Raw genomic sequence first — 17,288 nt, 5'->3', positions numbered from 1 at the left:
GCCGCGGGGAGGGCGCGCGGCGGGCGGGCGGCGCGGCCATGGCGGCCGGGGCGGCGCAGGGGCTCGGCGAGGGCGGCGGCGGCCGCGGCTTCCTGGGCCCGCGCGTACCGGCCGAGGTGGAGGCTATGGCCCGCGGCGTGCAGGACGTGGGCAAGGAGACCTTCCGGCGGCTCCTCAAAGGTAGGGCCCGTGCGGGGCCCCCGGGGTGCCGCACCGGCGCGGAAGGGCCGCTCTGCCCCGGTACAGGGACGCGGGAGGTTCCAGCCAGAGCCCGTGGGCGGGAGCCGCGTTCCCCGAGGAAGCCGTGGATCCTCACGGGAAGGCGAGGACAGCTATTAGAGAGCTTCCAAAGGAGACCAAAGTATCCTTTGGTGAAAGGCCGTAGGGGGGAAGTCATACGGGCTGAGGTCACTTGGTCTGTTCGGCCTGGAGGGGACTGCGGGGAGGAGACCTGAAAGCTGGCTACAACTTCCTCGGAGAGGCCGCTGAGAGACAGACACTGATCCCTCTCTGGTGACCAGTGACAGGACCCGAGGGAACAGCAAAATGCTGTGTCAGGGCACTTCAGGTTAGATAACAGGAAAAGATTCTTTCCCTAGATGTTGGGTACTGGAACAGGCTCCCCAGGAAAGTGGTCGCAGGGCCAGCCTGCCAGAATTCAAGGAGTGTTGGGACGATTCTCTCAGGCACATGGGGGGATTCTTGGGGGGTCCTGTGCAGGGTTGAGTTGGATTTGATGATCCTTCTGGGTCTATTACAACTCAGAACATTCTGTGACAGCTGGAGGGCTGCAGCTTCCTGGGGCAGTTCCCACTGCCTTTCCTGACAGGAAGCTGGAGCTGAGCTTTAAATAAAATTAGGGGCTTGATTCGTTGTATTCTGCAATTGTGTGAAATCTGTGATAATGAGGAATGAAGTTCTGCAGCTGTGGATGGTCCCCAAAGTCAGCTGAGTGCTGTTAAAGTCATTCCTCTCTCATCCCTGTGTCCCAGAGCCAGCAGCCCTAGTCTCTGTCAGGTTGTGCGTGGCAGTCAGAAGACTCACGGGCATCTACAGAACTTGCAGGAGACAATACAGCAGCCCCAATGTGCAGGTGTCCTATTGAGGTTGAGGCTGTAAGATTGACAATGACTGATTTCATTTTTGTCTGTGAGGCTTCTCCCTGTGGTGACAGTTGTCTCAAGGCACTTTTGACCATCAAAATCAGGAGTTACACAGTTGAGTACATATGGGTATATAAAACAATCATGAAATAATGGAATAATTGACTAGCAGAGTGAAAGCACAGCTTGCTGGAGAGTAGCTGCTGCCCAGCATGGTATAACTCTGGCATGTTCTCTCAGCTAACATCTTGTCTAGGATTTTCTTTTTGATTTGTAGGACTCAAAGTATCTGGTAGCTGGTTTTTCTCTAAAAGTGTTGCTGCACAGTAGCAGAAAGGAGGAATGTGTCAGGGGTTCCTTGTAATACTGGAAATAATAAATCTGTGTATAGGCAGAGGCATTTGGGACAGAAGTAAATGCACGTGTTGAACCATATTTGCTGTCTAATGCAGGAACATAGAGACTGAGAAGCCTTATCAGTGCCAGGAAGCTGACTGTCTGGGTTTAATTTTGGTGTAAATTATCACCTGCTTTTGGGTGTGCAATAAATGCCCCCTGCCACAGCTGGGGCAGACAGTCCTTCAAACTGCCTGGAGCCAGGGCAGTGACCCCAGTGCAGATCCCCCTGGAGTGGGTGGGCACAGCCTACCTCCAGTTATGCAGAGCTGGCACAAATCTCCCATCACTGTCTGCTCTTGCTGACCTTGTGACTCACAGTTTGCAGGACTGCAGTTTTTCCTCTGAAGGTTTTATAATCTTTGAAGATGTGGCAGATTTCAGCACTGTAAAACTACATTGCTCTTACACTTGCACCAAGTTAGTTTTTCGAGGCTGTTGCTGTTACTGTATTACTAAACAAAGACTAATGTAAAAAAATGAGATGCAGGTTCATGTCCCTGGTCAGTTCACCATGTAAAAACTTCATGTAACAGTATTTGAGGGTTATCCAGCCAGTGTTATTGCAGGCTCTGCTACATTGTCTCAATGATGCATTTCATTTTTGTCTGTGAGGCTTCTCCATGTGGTGAGAATTTGTTCAATGCACATTTGACCATCAAAATCAAGAGCTACACAGTTGAGTAAATTAAGGATCTTGCTTGCTTTCTTATTCACAGTCACTGTTAATGCATTGGAAGGAAAAGACTGCAAGGAGTCTGTCAGGCTGATTGCAGAGAGTGCTAATCTCTCAGAAGAGCAGCTTGCTTTCCTCATTTCTGGCATGTACACCCTCCTTCGAGAAGCTCTGAGACTCCCCTTATCAACTTTCAAACAAGAAGTAAGTTCTGGGAGTACTTGGAACCCTGATAAGATAAAAGCTGCATCAGACACAAGTCACCAGCTCAATCTCATTTCCCTGGGTGGGAAGCTGCACATAAACATGATTCGCTGAGTTAAAGTTGTTGGAAGAAACTGCTGAAAATCTGGAACTTATTATTTCACTTGTTAGGTAGATTTAGAGTGAGCTTTTTGAAAAAATATTTAAGCTTTATGAAAAAGATTCCTCTATCTATTTCTGCTTCAGCATTTTGTTTATTTTGCATGTTTGTTTTCACTCCTAAATTAAAACCACCAAAGAAATCATAGCAAAATGTTATTTCGTAGGCATCAACACTTTCTCTTACTCCAGCTGGGTGTTCATACATACCACTCATTTTTGTCCATGCTTACAATTTCTCTCTTTTTTTTTTTGCCTTCTTTGTTCATATGTCTTCAGAGGAAGAAAGGTCTTATCACCAGAACAATATTATGGAATTTGGAAGAAATTTCCACAGCAATTTCCCCTTGTGCTGTGGATGTTTAGTGTGAATATGTAGACACCTGCCATGTTCCCAATGCCTATCCCGTCTTCATTTTTCATGTTCCTTTACCTTACAATTTTCTTTTATCATTTTCATGTGAGCGAACCACTTCTGGGTTTCCGATACCTCTTGTTTAAGATACAGCTTCAAATTTACCCAGGCAATACTAGGAAAGCTCCCATATTGCAGGCAATGTAGTGGAAGTATACTTTCAGTATTCAGACCTTACATTTTGCCATTTCCTTTTTCTAGTCACAGTTTTAACAAGTTACTGCAAAACATATTTGGAAATAAGGACACATAGGTTGTCTAAAAGAAGAATGTTTCTGAATATAAAGAAGTGGCAGAGATGTTGTTTTGAAAAATAAAGGCTTCCAAAATACTTAGGTCTTTAAATCACATCTTGATTGAACACTTCTGAAATTCTTTTCAATATATTACCAGTCATTGCAAAACTAGCGGCACTCAAGTCTAAAATTTTTGGGGAGAGATACCAAATAAGTAACCACTATTGTTTCAGGAGGTAAGAAATGATCATTTAAGGCTATATGATGTAAAATTTCATCTTCCTTGTCTTTTTAGGTTTTTAAAGAAGATCTGAAGGAGCTCAGGTATGCCTGTTTACACCAGTTCTTTTAATGTTTGTTTTTTCATAGTTTTTATGTAACTGCTTCCCCAGATTAACTTTTTTACACTAAAACATTGTTATAAAAATTACCTGTAAATATCTCATAAGGCATCTGTTGCCAAATGTCATGCAAAGCCAGAGGAAAAAAACAGGTGTTGTGTAAGACTTGATTTAGCACTGAGCATGACCAGTTTTATTTCACCTGCTGAGGAGAATGCTCTGATTTAGTCTGTAATGTAGGTTATGCAAATATGACTGACCTTCTCTCTGCCATCCCCACCTTGCCCAGCAATATTTTTTTAAGTGTTTGGTAAGACAGTGGTAGCATTTCAGAAGCTAAGAACTGCCCTACTTCTTTCCTTCTTTGAAAGGTCAATGATATAATGCTCATGAAACCCTACCACCATGTTCAGCTATGATTTCTCCTGCCCATTACCCAAGAAATCATGACCTTTGTTACAGCCTTTGCCGAAATCTTTATCAGTCTTCCATGAGTATCTCTGAAGGGATCATATCCTAAAAGATAGATATCAGATGCTAGTAATAATTGTAGGTTTTCCCTTATTTCTGTATTTAGTAATAGTGAGAGAATAACAGCAATTGATGTTTTCTTCTGTGGCGGAACTTCTGCATCAAGGCTTAATTGTTTCAAAACACTATTTTCACACATTTCTTCAACATTCTGATTGCTACATAGGAGAAATAGACATTCTAATTCTGTCTTTTTTCATCCTTATTTGTCTGTTAACCTGTACGTTGGCTTTCTCCTCGTAAGCAGTTAAGTCATAAGCATGATTTACTTTATGAGCAACTTCAGGCAAACTAAAACTGCAGATGTAATTGGGGTGTAACCAATGAAAGATGCCATTTGGGCCATAGTGAAAGGTGCCTTGCAAATTGATACCGTTTTGTCTGCTGCTCAGTGCTGGAGTTCAGCCTGCCTTTTGTCTTGAGAGCTCGAATGCAAGCTGCTGCCATGTCATGGAGTTCACACCCAGGTTAAAGTAGGTCAGTAAGAAACTGATGAATTGCTTTTGACCCAGTGGGAGCTGGTGTTTTTTGAGGTGCACGCAGAATATGCCAAGTTTGATTATGGAATAACAAAGAACACTAAAAACTCCGTGCCAAATTCTCTGGGGCTGGGTGAATAATCTTCTGAGCAGTGGAGAAAGTTGGTATAGGAGTGTTAGAAGTCACTCTCTGGGCTGGTTTTGTCTAGAAATGCAGACTCCCAGGTCCCTGTCATTGTCATTTGGCCACACTTTAATGACTTACGCTTTTGTAGTTGTGTTTGGGGGTTTTTTCTCATTTAATGGTTTATTCACACACTTTACTCAGCCACTTTTCAGTCTGGGTGATCTTTTTTATATCTTTTATGTCTTCATACATCTTCTTATCTTATTGTTCTGGTTAATGTGGCTGATCTAGCAGCAATAGTTAGGTAACTGTGTTTGTGCTGCTTGCAGACTTTAGTGTTTTATGTGCTGCTGGTTGGTGCTATGTTCCCATTATTCTCACAGTATTGAGACTCTTCCTAACTTCCATCTCTGACAGTCTTACTTCCTTAAGTAGCTCTCTTCACCTTGTGGCTAAACTTTTGGAAGACTTGTTCTACTCTCAAGCTGTGATAGTTAGAAATTTGAAATCTTCAGTTCCTCTGGGAAACATTATTTCCTACTTTTCCCAATGGGCTTGTGTTTGGAGATTAAGTACTTGCTTGTTTTCAAAGCACTTACTAATTACATTCAGACACTTAGCCTGCTGCAGTGGCCATCCTGTGATCAAACACAAAGAACATGACATTGGTTGAACAGTGATGTTTTGGCATTATTGGCATCCAGTGTTTGGGCAGATATTTGTCTTTTAAGGCAGAAAAAGGGCCTATAGCCCTCTTTTTTGTTCTGTCTTCTTTCAAAAGATTTGAACTCTGTGCCTTTTTTTTTTTTTTTTTTCCCCAGTTCTTGTATTCTGTTTTGTTTCTTTCAGTGAATCTGAAGCTTGAGCTAGTTCTGCCCATATACTATCTTGTAATTCTCAGTTTTCTGGTGAGGTACCTATATTGGCTTCTAGTTTTGATGAAGATAGAGGCTGGAATACATGCCCACTTCTGATTAACTAGATCAATATTACTAGTTTCAAAGAGTTGCAATTCCCTATTTCTTAATCTGAGTGGCTGAGCTTCACACTAAATTGTGGGTGCTTTTTTTTTCCCCTACCCTCACAGATTATTTAATAACTTTATGACTCAGGTGAATAATATGAGATTGAGACATCTTCACACATTTCTTGCCCTTTGAGTCCCTTCCTCAGAATGTTCCACTGACAAGTGATTGCCGTCTGTAGTTCAGGTTGAACTGTGCCATGTTCTGTCTTATCTATGTCATGTGTGACTGGCCTCATGTGTGCTGCTTGAGCCAGGAACAGAATTTTCAGCAAAATCATTGACTGTGCAGCAAAAATAAAGCAAACTCAAAGGTAGTGTTAATGTTTTTGTTTTGGTGACACTCCTGGGTCAAGCAAGTGTTGTGGTAGGTATCATCGTAATCCTATTACAGCCCCCTGTCTCCAGCTATTCCACTACATAGTCAGGATATCCAGTCAGTGTCAGGATGGGCTAAATGATACACTTGCATGAAAATGTAAGTAATGTTTGCAGAAACAGTCTTGTCTCTTCTGAAAGCCAGACTCTTGTAGCCAGAAAAGCACCATTCTAGTGCTTGTTAAAATGAATTTCTTTTTATCCAAGCACTATTTTAAAATGTGGTTTAACCCTACTTCTTTCTTTATGAATTCAAGCTGTAGTAACTGCTGTTTCATCTTTCTGCTGTGTGACTTGATGAGTTGTTTTTTCTCTGGTCATTAGGCACTGTAAGCTCTTTAGGACAGATAACTTCCTTGTTTGCTTTGATTTTTCCTTGAAACACTGCTGTGTGTCTCAAACCACTGGTGAGTAATGTCTCTGGGCACTGATTCATGGTGAGTGCTGGATTTAACTGTGGCAGCAGCAGTAGTGACTTCTCCCACTTGTCCAACCTGCCTCTCTGTAGGAGGTTACTGTCCCTGTGGCAAAGGCAGCTGAATAGATAATGTTTGCTCTGTGGTCTTTGCAATTCAAAGCCTGATCTATTGAACTGAGAATCAACAGTAACTTGTTTGTAAGGCAACAGCAGTGTCAGAGGAATGGTGGAGTGGAGAGGTGTAAGTTAGATGGAGTGTGTGAGTCTCTTCAACCAGCCCCCATGTACTTACAAAAGGCTACTTTTGTAAGTAGCCTTGGCCACAAGGGCCTCTGTTTGAATTTTGCGGGTGCAATTCCTTCTGTCTCCATTACACTTGAGGTGAAAATGAAATTAAGTGTGTAAGTTTGGGATTTTTGAAAGCATGCATTGCTGGCCTGGTTCTTTTCAAATCCACTGTTGCCATACAAGGTAGGACAGAAAGATGTATTACAGTTTTTAGGGTTCTTGATGAATAAACATAGGTTGTCCTTTTGAGAGCCCTGACTGAATCAATACTGAAGTGCTTATGTAAGAGCTGGCAATTTTAGGCAATGGAAGATGGAAAATTTTGAGACATCTTTTGTGTTCTGTAATAGATTTAGGGCTTTTTCAGATAAGGCCATATAACTGTGGTTACAAAAAAAACCCTAACTGTTTTGTCTTGCTCTTCTCTTTCAGGATACCAGAGGATTTCATTGTGGACTTTTCCAGTGTAGTCTTTGGTAACAGGTTAGTGTCTTCATTGTGCAGACAGCAGGGCTGCACAGAGCTCTGCTGACACAAATCCTTGGTGTATTGAAGGAACAGCAATATTTTCCAAATAAATGAGAATAAGTCCCATTATTTTGATTCAGCACAGTATGATGTCCATCATGCATGGCAATACATGCATTAAGTAGCTTTCTTGCCGATTTTCAATTTTTCTCTGTTCGTCAGTTTTTATAATGTTCTAAAGATTGTGAGGTGGATCAATACCTACAGATGAAAACTGCAGTGCAGAATTACTTTTGCCATCATTATCATTAGCAAGTTATAGCAAAAGAGGCAGGCTACGAAGCCCTCTAAATGCTCTGGTTCATGACAGCTTTCTCAGATAGCATTTCTCAAGCCTTACTGTACAATTCAGTTGGGAATTCACACTGAGTGACTTGATGACAACACACATGAGATATCAAACGCTCTGCCTGCTGTAATTCACTTTTTAAGCAACATTCTTCAGTAGCTCTAGAGGAAGTTCTAAATCGAGAACTTTTTGAACAGCCTGTCTCTTTTGTCCATTCTTGGGATTCCCTTTTTCTAGAAGTTTCTCTGCTCAACAATGTTTGGCCTATTCTACATCTAGAAATTCAAGATCTTGAACACTGAATATACGAACTTGTGCAGGGGCTGGAGTTGGATTCTGATGATCATTGTGGGCCCAACTCAGAATACTCTGCAATTCCAATTTTCCTTCTTGAAACTTGAGGTCACTCAGCACATGACATCACTAACCTAATGCTGCTGCAGATTCTCTGCATGGCAGCCCAATAATCATAGTTGTGGTTTTTCAGTTACCCTCAAGAGTCTGAGTGCTGCTACCAAAGCTAAAAATATTTTTCATTTCTTTGATTAAGATCTTGGCTTACAGCTAAAGGTTCTTGGAGTAAAAATAAATTCAATCTTCTCATCTTTTCTTTGCTCTTCTGTTTGAATTATAGGTGTTAAGAATGCAAAATTCATGGTTGCAAAGTGGAAATATTGTTTGCAGTAGGGAAGGAAGATAAATTTAGATGTAATTTGAAGCATGCATGATTGTCTGTTTTCTACTGTGAAATCACGATGCTGGAAAATTTAGCTTTTTCTCATTTTGAAAGCTGTGATTATCCGGTGTAATCTTGCTCTGTGTTTTGAGACCAGAGAAGGAACCTCAAGTTTGATTTTTAGACAGCTCTGCTTCTACAGTCTTAAATGTAACACTGAATCATACATATGCGTATTGAGTTGTAAATATATATGTTTGTGATGGTAAGAGATGCGCATTCGCATGTGATCAAAAATTCGGTAATTCAGTAGGAGCTAGATAACCCAGAAAAACCAATTTTGAATACTTTTCCTGGCATCTTATCTTATTTTTGGAGTTCTTTTCTCTAAACAACAGCTCTGAAGTATTTGGCATTTGTATTTGTGTTCCCACAGTTCCACCAAGCTATGTAGACTGAAAGGAAAAACTTGCCACATTGACACCCGCAAATAACTACATGAAATTAAAACTGATTTTAAGAGAAAGGATAACACTAACTTCCTCCTCTCTGAATCTTTATAATAATTGCACTGCCTTTTTTTTTTTCCTAACAGTCTAGCTTTAGTTTCTACCAGGAGGGTGCATTCTGTGTCCCATTTGTCAGCATTTCACACGTACAAGTTTGTTCAGCCTTCCAGTTCAGTGGCCTGCTAGGCATGTCTTGTTATGTGCATAGGGAACCATCTAGAATTTGTGTATTGGTAGATCAGCTGCTGCTCTAAATTCTCTAATCTTCCATTTTCGAGTTGCATCCTTTAGCAGGTGATGTTCTTGTCACCAGGTGTATCATCCCTTCCACCATACCTTGTATGGTCTCTGGGATGGTCTCTGCCTGATCCATGGTCTTTTACTTGTTCTGACTTCTGCCCTCTGCACAATGTGCTGACAGAATATTGCAGCTGCTGGCACAGAGTGTTTACAAAATGTAATTATTGGCTATATGTTTGGATGTACGATTCGTTGAGTCTTTTCTGCTCCATTTTGCTATTCCTCTCAGAAATCAATGGCTTGATTAGCAGCCTGTGTAATTTCTGTATGCATGTTGGCCGCTATGCACATTCTGTCATCTTTACAGGATTCTTGCAGTTCCCATTGTGGTCTTGTCCAAGTTGGGAAGGTCTTGACAGAAGCTTAAACTAAGCTATAGAAGCTGTGACTCTTCCTGGGAGAATGGTACAGAAGTAGAGTCCTGACCAGAAACAAAGCTTTCATGTTTGACCACAGAAATGCCATCTCTCAACAATATTTAGAAACTTCCTCTCTGTTTAGGAGGTGACCATTTCTGACTTTTCCCACCACTGCTAGTAGAGTATCCCTGTTTTTAAAACTTTTCTCCTCCAGAGTACTGGTGCTGCAGTGAATGGATTGACTTCCATTGTCGGGAGTTAACATGTCTTAAGGAAACGGTAGCAGTGTGGCTATTTTTAGGGAGTCTCCAACTTAAGCAATACTCTGGCAGCAGCTCTCCGCTGAGAGAAAGGCCTCTTCTTATTGTTTAATCCTGCTAATGACTGTTCTAGACTCCAGCTTCTCATGGCTGCACCCAGCTGTGGTGACCTACTTCCTGTCCAGGAGTTGACAGTGAGTAAGAACCAGCTGATGTACTTTTTTTTGCTCATTCTTTTACCGTGCTATTAGGAATGTGTGTCACTTCTTACACCACTCAACCCCAGACCACCCCCCTCCACCAAAGAGATAAATTGTTTCTTGTATCTCCTTTGCAAAATGCAGGACACTTGCAGGATCTCAGCCTGTGAGTCCCATGTACCTTATCAGATCATTAATCTTTCTGGACAGTTTCTAAAGGCCCAGTTAACTTGCACACAAGAATCTGAGTAGTGATGTTAGACTGCCATTCCTATCAATCAGTGCTTAATTTGTTCAGAGAGGATTCCTTTCTGATGCAAAGTCTGTAATTAGATTATGTCTAGCACCATGGATAAAGTATGTAATGTTTCTTATCCTGCCCTTAGTGGAAGCACTGGAGTAGGCTTGAAATGTACCATAAATAAATTCCAGGGACATGGGATGCTTAGAGAAAAAAGCAAAGAAAAAAAAAGGGGGGGGGGGGGGGAGGGGGGCAGGGAGGGAAAGGAGGAAAAAAATGTAAGTAACACAAAGTTCAGAAGTCCGGTAATGGACCAGCTGAGTGACCTCATTCTGAAATTATTTCTGCATCTAAAAATGGTTATTATGTATTTGTATCAGACTTATCGTTTAGTTATCCAGAACTTAGGATGCAGTTAAAATTTTAAACATTGTCAACCATCTGAAGTTTGATTGCTGTTAACTGTATTTCTGCACAGCATTAAACTAGGGCTTGATCAGCCTGATTCCTGCAATATGAGTAACAAATGAAATGCTTGGATTCTTACACATTAGACTAGGCAAAAATCTTGAAGGCTGTGCTGAGGTTGGCAGTGAACATTATATAAGGAACTTAAAGTTTGTACATTATGTTGTATCAACAAGAACCACTGTGGGGTTTTTAAAGTATGCTTCAAAATACACTCAAATACACAAATTCTGTTATGTTTTAAAACATTGCTGCTTGCCAATACTAGATGGTTTTTCCTGAAGAAGGTCAGTGACTTTATGCAACTGATTTGCCTAAGTCATCTGTCTTGTCTCTGCTGGCTTGTTCCTGTTGGATTTGCATGAAGATAAAGATATTTTTGCAGGTCCCTTTCTATGCCTCACAGTTGCATATAATTGAAATAATAGGTATGGCAGCCACCACAATGACTCTTACTTAATAGTGACATCAGTTTACTAGAATTACACAGTCACTTGGTCTCTTTTTTCAACATGAACCATAGTTAAGCATAGAAAAAGGGGATAATCTGAGCACAGATGTCTTAAATCCACAAAAATTCCACTTGTTCAGACTTCTTTAAGTGAGGACAGATGTAGGAGAGAAACAAATTCCAGACAGGTTTGTACTGAGGAATCCTATTTTCTCTTTCGATTGTTTCTTCTTGTATGAATTTTGCATTCCAGTCTCTTATATCTGATTCACTCTTCAGGCGTCCCACTTCCGAAGGCACAGCTCTGATACACAGAAGTCGGCTACCAAGTATCCAGGACTTCAAGTGGAGAGTGGATGTAGCTATATCCACAAGGTATAAAAGAGAATCATGCACATCCCTGGAATTCCGTAAGATTAAACGAATTTCTTGTGCTGCTTAAACATTTTAATGGGGTCAAAATGCACCTTGCTTTTAGGGATTGGCAGGTAGCATTAAACAGTAAGATACAGGTGGAATATTCTGAACAGTGTAGAAGTCAGTGTATATACACTTCACTGTTGTATATACACTCAAAGTTTGAGTCTCTTATTTTGAAATTTAATAGAGCTGATAAAAATCCACACGTCCTGGTGATGATGGTATAAATTAGTCAGATTGAGCCTCAAGCAGCTAGGCAAGGTCTTAATTTTACTGGAGCAGGAGAGGGTATTCAACTTCTCAAGCAGATCATAATTTGTGGCATGTACTCTGCTTCTGCAAAGAGAGTTTTCTGGACAGCACCTTTACACTGCCATAGTTACATAACTGGTCAATGAATTACCTCCTAGTTTCTTTCACAACAGGAGTAAAAGCCTTTGAGATCATCCTCCCTTTACCTGCAGTGAACAGCTTCTTACCATCTGCCACAACAGTGGCATGAGGGGGACAGATCTTTGGCTAGAGCCAGAAGGAAACAGAAACCTGTTGTCTGTGCTGTTTGGTCTCTGTCTACTTCTAGCCAAGACAGACTAAGCTGAAAGAAATTAGGTGATCCAGTCTTTGTTAGTAGTGTAAATTGTTAGCATGAGTGACTTCATGTTGCATGTCTGAATACCTGCATCTGGGAGAGAGTGCTGTCTCTTTTCTGACAGTAAGGCCCATGGCTGACCAGGGATTGCTGCCTGAAGTCAAGGAAAAAGGCTCCTTAGAGAAAATTGGAATGGCCACAAGCTACTTATTCAGGTGGCATTCTGATGAGCAGTGCTGTAAGCACCACACAGACATCACTCTGTAGAAAAAGAATCTATACTGATAAGAGACCAAAATGTCCAGATAAACATCCTTTAGGCACAGTGCTTGCAAGCTGAAAGCAAATCCTATTGTTTTCCAAACAACACAGGAGCAATACATCACTGTTTTTTTGTTTTCCTCCCTGTTAGTTTTGTTTTCAGATAATCTTCCTGCTGGGATTTCTTGTTTATCATCCAGCAACAGCTTCTGCAGACAGTTTTGAGCTGTAGTGCTTGTCTGTACCTGAGCAGGCTTTGGCAGTGTCAGTTGCTGGAAGCTGCACAAGAATGACTCATTTCCGTTCTTTGGGTCATCAAATAAAATAACACACAAATTTAGGATGAAGCCTGGAAGAGGTTGATTCCCCAAATGAGGTGGCAGTTGAACGTACGAAGGGACGGAAATTATTAATGCAACATGGTAAACTGCGTAAGAAAACTGTGCATTATTATTAGCAGTACTTGGTCAGCTCTTTTCCCTGTCATAGTTCCATTAAACCAATTATGTAAAAATGAAAATGCTCCTGAACTTGCAGTTACCAAACTATTAATTAAATGTTAAGTCTCAATACTGAGGTAAATTGGACTGTTGTGTTCATGAGTTTCCAGCCAGACTCTGGTTGAAATTACTCATGTTCTGTGTAAAGCCTACAAGAACATCTATAATTGTTAATGTGCAATGCTGTACTCATCACACTGCTGATCTCTACTGCTGTAATACTAATGATGTAAATAATTTCAGTTCACTGGCCCGTGCACTCCAGCCATCCATTCTGATGATGATGAAGCTTTCAGATGGGACAGCTCATCGCTTTGAAGTAAGTCTGATTGCAATAATAAATAGTTAGGAAACCACTTCTAGTTTTATTTAGAAAGTTGAATTATTAGTTAAAATACTAAAGCTTTTGTAAACTGTGTGTTACCATTAGGTGGTTTGCTTTGGAATCCTTCATGTTCAGTGAAGCCACATAAAATATATAATGAAATACCAATCAAAATCATTTCATACCTTGTTCCTACACATGTTCTGCGGAACTGCAATTTGTTAGAATAATATTAATTACTGGAAAGCACTATTACATAATATCTGGTTTGATTAAAAGTTATGGGGTGGTTATGAACTGTAACCTTCAGACCTGATGGTGGCTCTTGAGGACAGGAAAATTACTAGGGTAGTTTATATAATGTATGATACACTTCTAAACCTTCAGGGAGAGAATGGTAATATTCTTTTCTGTGGCAGAGGTAGTTTTTTTTCTTTTTCTTCAGAACTTTCTGGCTGCTAGAAAGTAAAAAACCCTCTTTGTTTGTTACAGGATTAGTCAGTGGCAGTATTTATGACACTGTACCTAAAGGCTTGCCAGAAGATGGCATAAACTCTTCCATAATTTTAACCTTTGAAAAGGAATGCTGTTTGTTCTATAAATAACGTGGTATTGCATACAGGAATTCAATGCACAGCAGGCATTGTAACATTTGAACTCCGTACAGATCTTGGGTTCAGTTCTCTCATTAGTAGTAGTCTGGAAGAAGCACCAAAGCCCTGTGGGTTGAAAGAGGTGGACTGGTTTTACTGTTAAATTATTTTGCAAGAAAACATCTGTTGAGGAAGGCATAAATTCTGTGCTACATTGCAAACTGTTGAGGGTGTCACTTCACAGGAGATCATATTTACCCCTCTGGACGGTCCAGCTCAGAGCATCCCATTTTTGAGGACTTCCATGGAACTTAAATTATGCCATGGACTTCAGGTTAACCCTTTACAACAGTATAAGTTTCACTTGTGAGAATAAAATCTAGTTTATACTCTATTCCCACTGTATTTCCTGACATATAATGTCAAGTATTGGTCTTTGTGCCATTGTTTCTGACTCTTTTGGCTTGATTTTAGGTTTTGGCTTTTTGATTGGTTTTTTGGGGTTTTTTGTTTGTTTGTTTGTTGTTTTGGTTTGGTTTTGTGTAGGTGTGGTGGGTGGGTTTTTTTGTTTGGGTTTTGGGGGGTTTTGTGTGGTTTTTTGGTTGGTTGGTTGGCTTGGGGTTTTTTGGTTTTTTGTCGTTGTGAGTCTGTGGAAGACCCTTTGTTATTCTGCGGTGGAGATGTGTTTGTCCAGCACACACAAATACCTGATAACAAACAGTGTACTGCTCTTAGATTCAGCTCTTTGCTGTTGATGCTGCTTGGATCTGGATGCCAAGGGTGTGACTGCAAACAGGATTTCTTTATCTGATGAGTCGTCTTCCCACAGTTAGTAGCTCTTTGGGATAAGCTTGTGTTTTGGTCCGAGGTATGGTATGCAAGTAAATATAGACCTCAGATCTTCAGTTTTCCTTTATTTGAACATGTTCAGAATGTCCTGCTAACTAACAGGGCTTATGTAAGATGGTAAGTCCAGAAAATAATTCTGTTGTGAACAGTTTTGAAATGTGTATAGCACAGGGAGAAGTTACACTCTTTGGTATCCATTTGGTATTTTAATCGCAGAGTGGCTTCTGACTGAAGTTGTTGGTTTTTGGTTTTTTAAAGCAGTGGCAATTGCAGCATTTTGAGTCTTCTTGTATGTATGTCAAAAATGAAAAGGACATGGTGCCTTTTTATGCATTTCTGATGTATGTGGAAAATGCAAATCAGGTGTTGAATTCTTCTCGTATAATTGGTGTCTGTGCTACAGTGGGCAGAAGGATGACAAGGGTCTCTGCCAAAAGAACTGCTGTCTTCAGTGCAGTCAGAGGAGTAAATTAGGCAGTGCTGTGCAGACTGCGTGGGACCAGCCAGACTGCACTGGGCACTCGTGTGAGCATGTGTTTCTGCCCTGCACCGATGTCACCAGTCTGTGTCACCAGTCTGTGCCTGCACTCGGCTGGGGGTCTCTGTCTTCAAAGATAAGATTTCCATCCACTTGGCTTCTTGAGCTTGAAATGGTAAAGGAGAGCCCATGAGTCTCCTGCACGGCTGAAAATGCTTTGTATGTTTAACCCTAAATCTTTTGCCTTCCACATATAGTGCTTAGTGCCATTTGCTCTTGAGGTTGCTGTCAAGTCTCTTTCTAAAGTCTCAATTCCTTTCTCTTGCAAGGTCGGACAAGCTGAATATCTTGAATTTGCTGCTTGAGAATTCTGTAGTCTCCATGACCTTCCAGGTGTCTTTCCTTCCAGTCCATGAGTTTTATATCACTCAAGCAACTTTCAGTTTACATTCTTGAGTATTTCCTTTCTCTCTTCATGCAGTTCAGAAAATGTACCATGTAGGTGTTATTTCTGTTTTTTCCCACTCTTCTTTTCCACGTGGATTTAGTTGAATTAACTGAATTTTATTAACCTTAAATCCTTTGTCTTAAGTCTGCAAAAAATAAGTGTTTTAAGAGAGATTGGTCTTACACTGCAGAATGTTCCATATCCACAGGTATGCCCTAAAACCCTAGTCAAGGTTCCTGAGTTGTCTTGTGTTTTCTTAGCTTAGTGCTCTGTTTCAGGTGCCGCTTGCAAAGTTTCAAGAACTGAGGTACAATGTTGCACTTATACTGAAGGAAATGAATGATTTGGAGAAGAGGAGCGTACTGAAGATCCAAGACTGAACACTTTTAAACTGGGAGTTTATGGAAATGATCTGAAACCCTCAACATGCTTTGTGAATGCAAAACAGGGGACCATCACCACTTTGCCTCTCTGAACTTCAATGTGGCATTTATGATGTCTGCTGTAAATTTTTTTTTTTCAATTCAAGTGTTAAAAGCACAAGCTCTTTTTCTAAGACTTAGGAAAAACAAAACATTTATCTATGAAAAGGTATAATGCTGTTTGTGAACGTTTTTGCATGATTCATCAAAACTTTTTTTTTTAATAACTCTCTTAATAGATGTAAGAGTCACTTATTTCTGATTATGATTCATAACTCTTAATTTTTTTTGAAACTGTGCTACCGGAAGCCCTATCAATGTATACGTATCATAAGAAAGCTCTGCAGTATTTCAAATAAAAAAATAAAACAACAAACCCCCTCCTTCTAGTATGACAAATATGATCTTGAGTTTTATATGAAATTGTTGCCTTGTTTCTTACTAAGTGACTAAGTTTTAGCTATGGATATTTAAAGGCTAATTTGGAAGAAAATTGGAAGTCTGTGGATCAAGAAAGAAGTATCAGCTGGGATTCCAGGACTAGTTCCATGGAATTATTGCAATGGAAAAGTGAAATCTATTTCTTTATCTGGTGGATCAGAATGGGCTAAATAGCAGTAATCTCATAGTTTTGTAACTGGAAATGCCTGCCCCTTGTTTCATGTGTTGCCTGTGTGTTTGATTCCATGATATCAGCTGATGTGACTGGGCAGAAACCTCTCACCCTGCAGTGGTGGTGAGCAGCAAGAAGCAGTGATCTTGTAACCCACTACAGCTCATCAATTGTGCAGGCCAGACCCCAGGATGAAGGGGCTACCTACAGCCTCCAGGGTGAAGGTCACAGGGATGAAGATATCCAAACCCCCAGGCTGAAAAAGCAGTTAGTCACAGGCTGAAGTTTTCTCAGTTGCTCAGGCAGTTGGACTGAATGGTCATTGTAGATCCCTCCCTTTGTACTGGAATAGTCTATTCTAAGTTAATCCTTTGCCCCATGAGTTTACGTTGGAAGGACTCCCTTAATGTGAAACATGTTTCAAGTCTCATTTAAATGCTGTGGGGCCATACGTATGTCCCTGAGAGCTTTGCCAAAAACGGATTAATTCCTCACTCTTTGCCTGAATGAATTTTCCCCAGCAGCAAAGACAGGGAGGCTTGTGAGCAATTGCCCAAAGACAGCAGGCTGTGGCTCCAGAACTCAGTTTGGCAGAAGTCAGATGTACTTTAGAAAGCACATGCCAGTGCTACTATTAAGCATTGGCTTATTCCAGCTAATTGCAGGGTTTCTATCACAGTAATACTACCCATACTTGTCTCTTTCGTGTTTTGTGATTGTAGAACTTGCCTTTA

General features: G+C 40.8%; 1 protein-coding gene across 1 annotated transcript; it reads left to right on the top strand.

The window, feature by feature from the left end:
• The first annotated feature begins 13 nt into the window (after positions 1-13).
• Positions 14-16,317, top strand: COMMD5 (COMM domain containing 5). The gene is made up of 7 exons (XM_066182035.1): positions 14-180; positions 2,219-2,379; positions 3,485-3,513; positions 7,208-7,258; positions 11,336-11,431; positions 13,070-13,145; positions 15,798-16,317. Exons 1-7 carry the CDS (start codon positions 39-41, stop codon positions 15,897-15,899), a joined length of 657 nt encoding a protein of 218 aa, XP_066038132.1. The 5' UTR covers positions 14-38; the 3' UTR covers positions 15,900-16,317.
• Positions 16,318-17,288: the final 971 nt, after the last annotated feature.

This window comes from Chamaea fasciata, unplaced genomic scaffold (assembly GCF_029207755.1).
Source record: "Chamaea fasciata isolate MVZ Bird 193981 ecotype frontalis unplaced genomic scaffold, bChaFas1.0.hap1 SCAF_4, whole genome shotgun sequence".
In the NCBI taxonomy this organism is placed as follows: Eukaryota; Metazoa; Chordata; class Aves; order Passeriformes; family Sylviidae; genus Chamaea; species Chamaea fasciata.
This window is presented reverse-complemented; position numbering and strand designations above follow the sequence as displayed.

What these genes read in the sequence shown, in the direction of transcription:
- COMMD5 (XM_066182035.1), top strand. Translation starts at nt 39, where the DNA reads ATGGCGGCCGGGGCGGCGCAGGGGCTCGGCGAGGGCGGCGGCGGCCGC. An exon ending in TATCAACTTTCAAACAAGAA is followed by an intron (nt 2,380 to 3,484) that starts GTAAGTTCTGGG and finishes TTGTCTTTTTAG; the next exon opens with GTTTTTAAAGAAGATCTGAA. An exon ending in GAAGATCTGAAGGAGCTCAG is followed by an intron (nt 3,514 to 7,207) that starts GTATGCCTGTTT and finishes CTTCTCTTTCAG; the next exon opens with GATACCAGAGGATTTCATTG.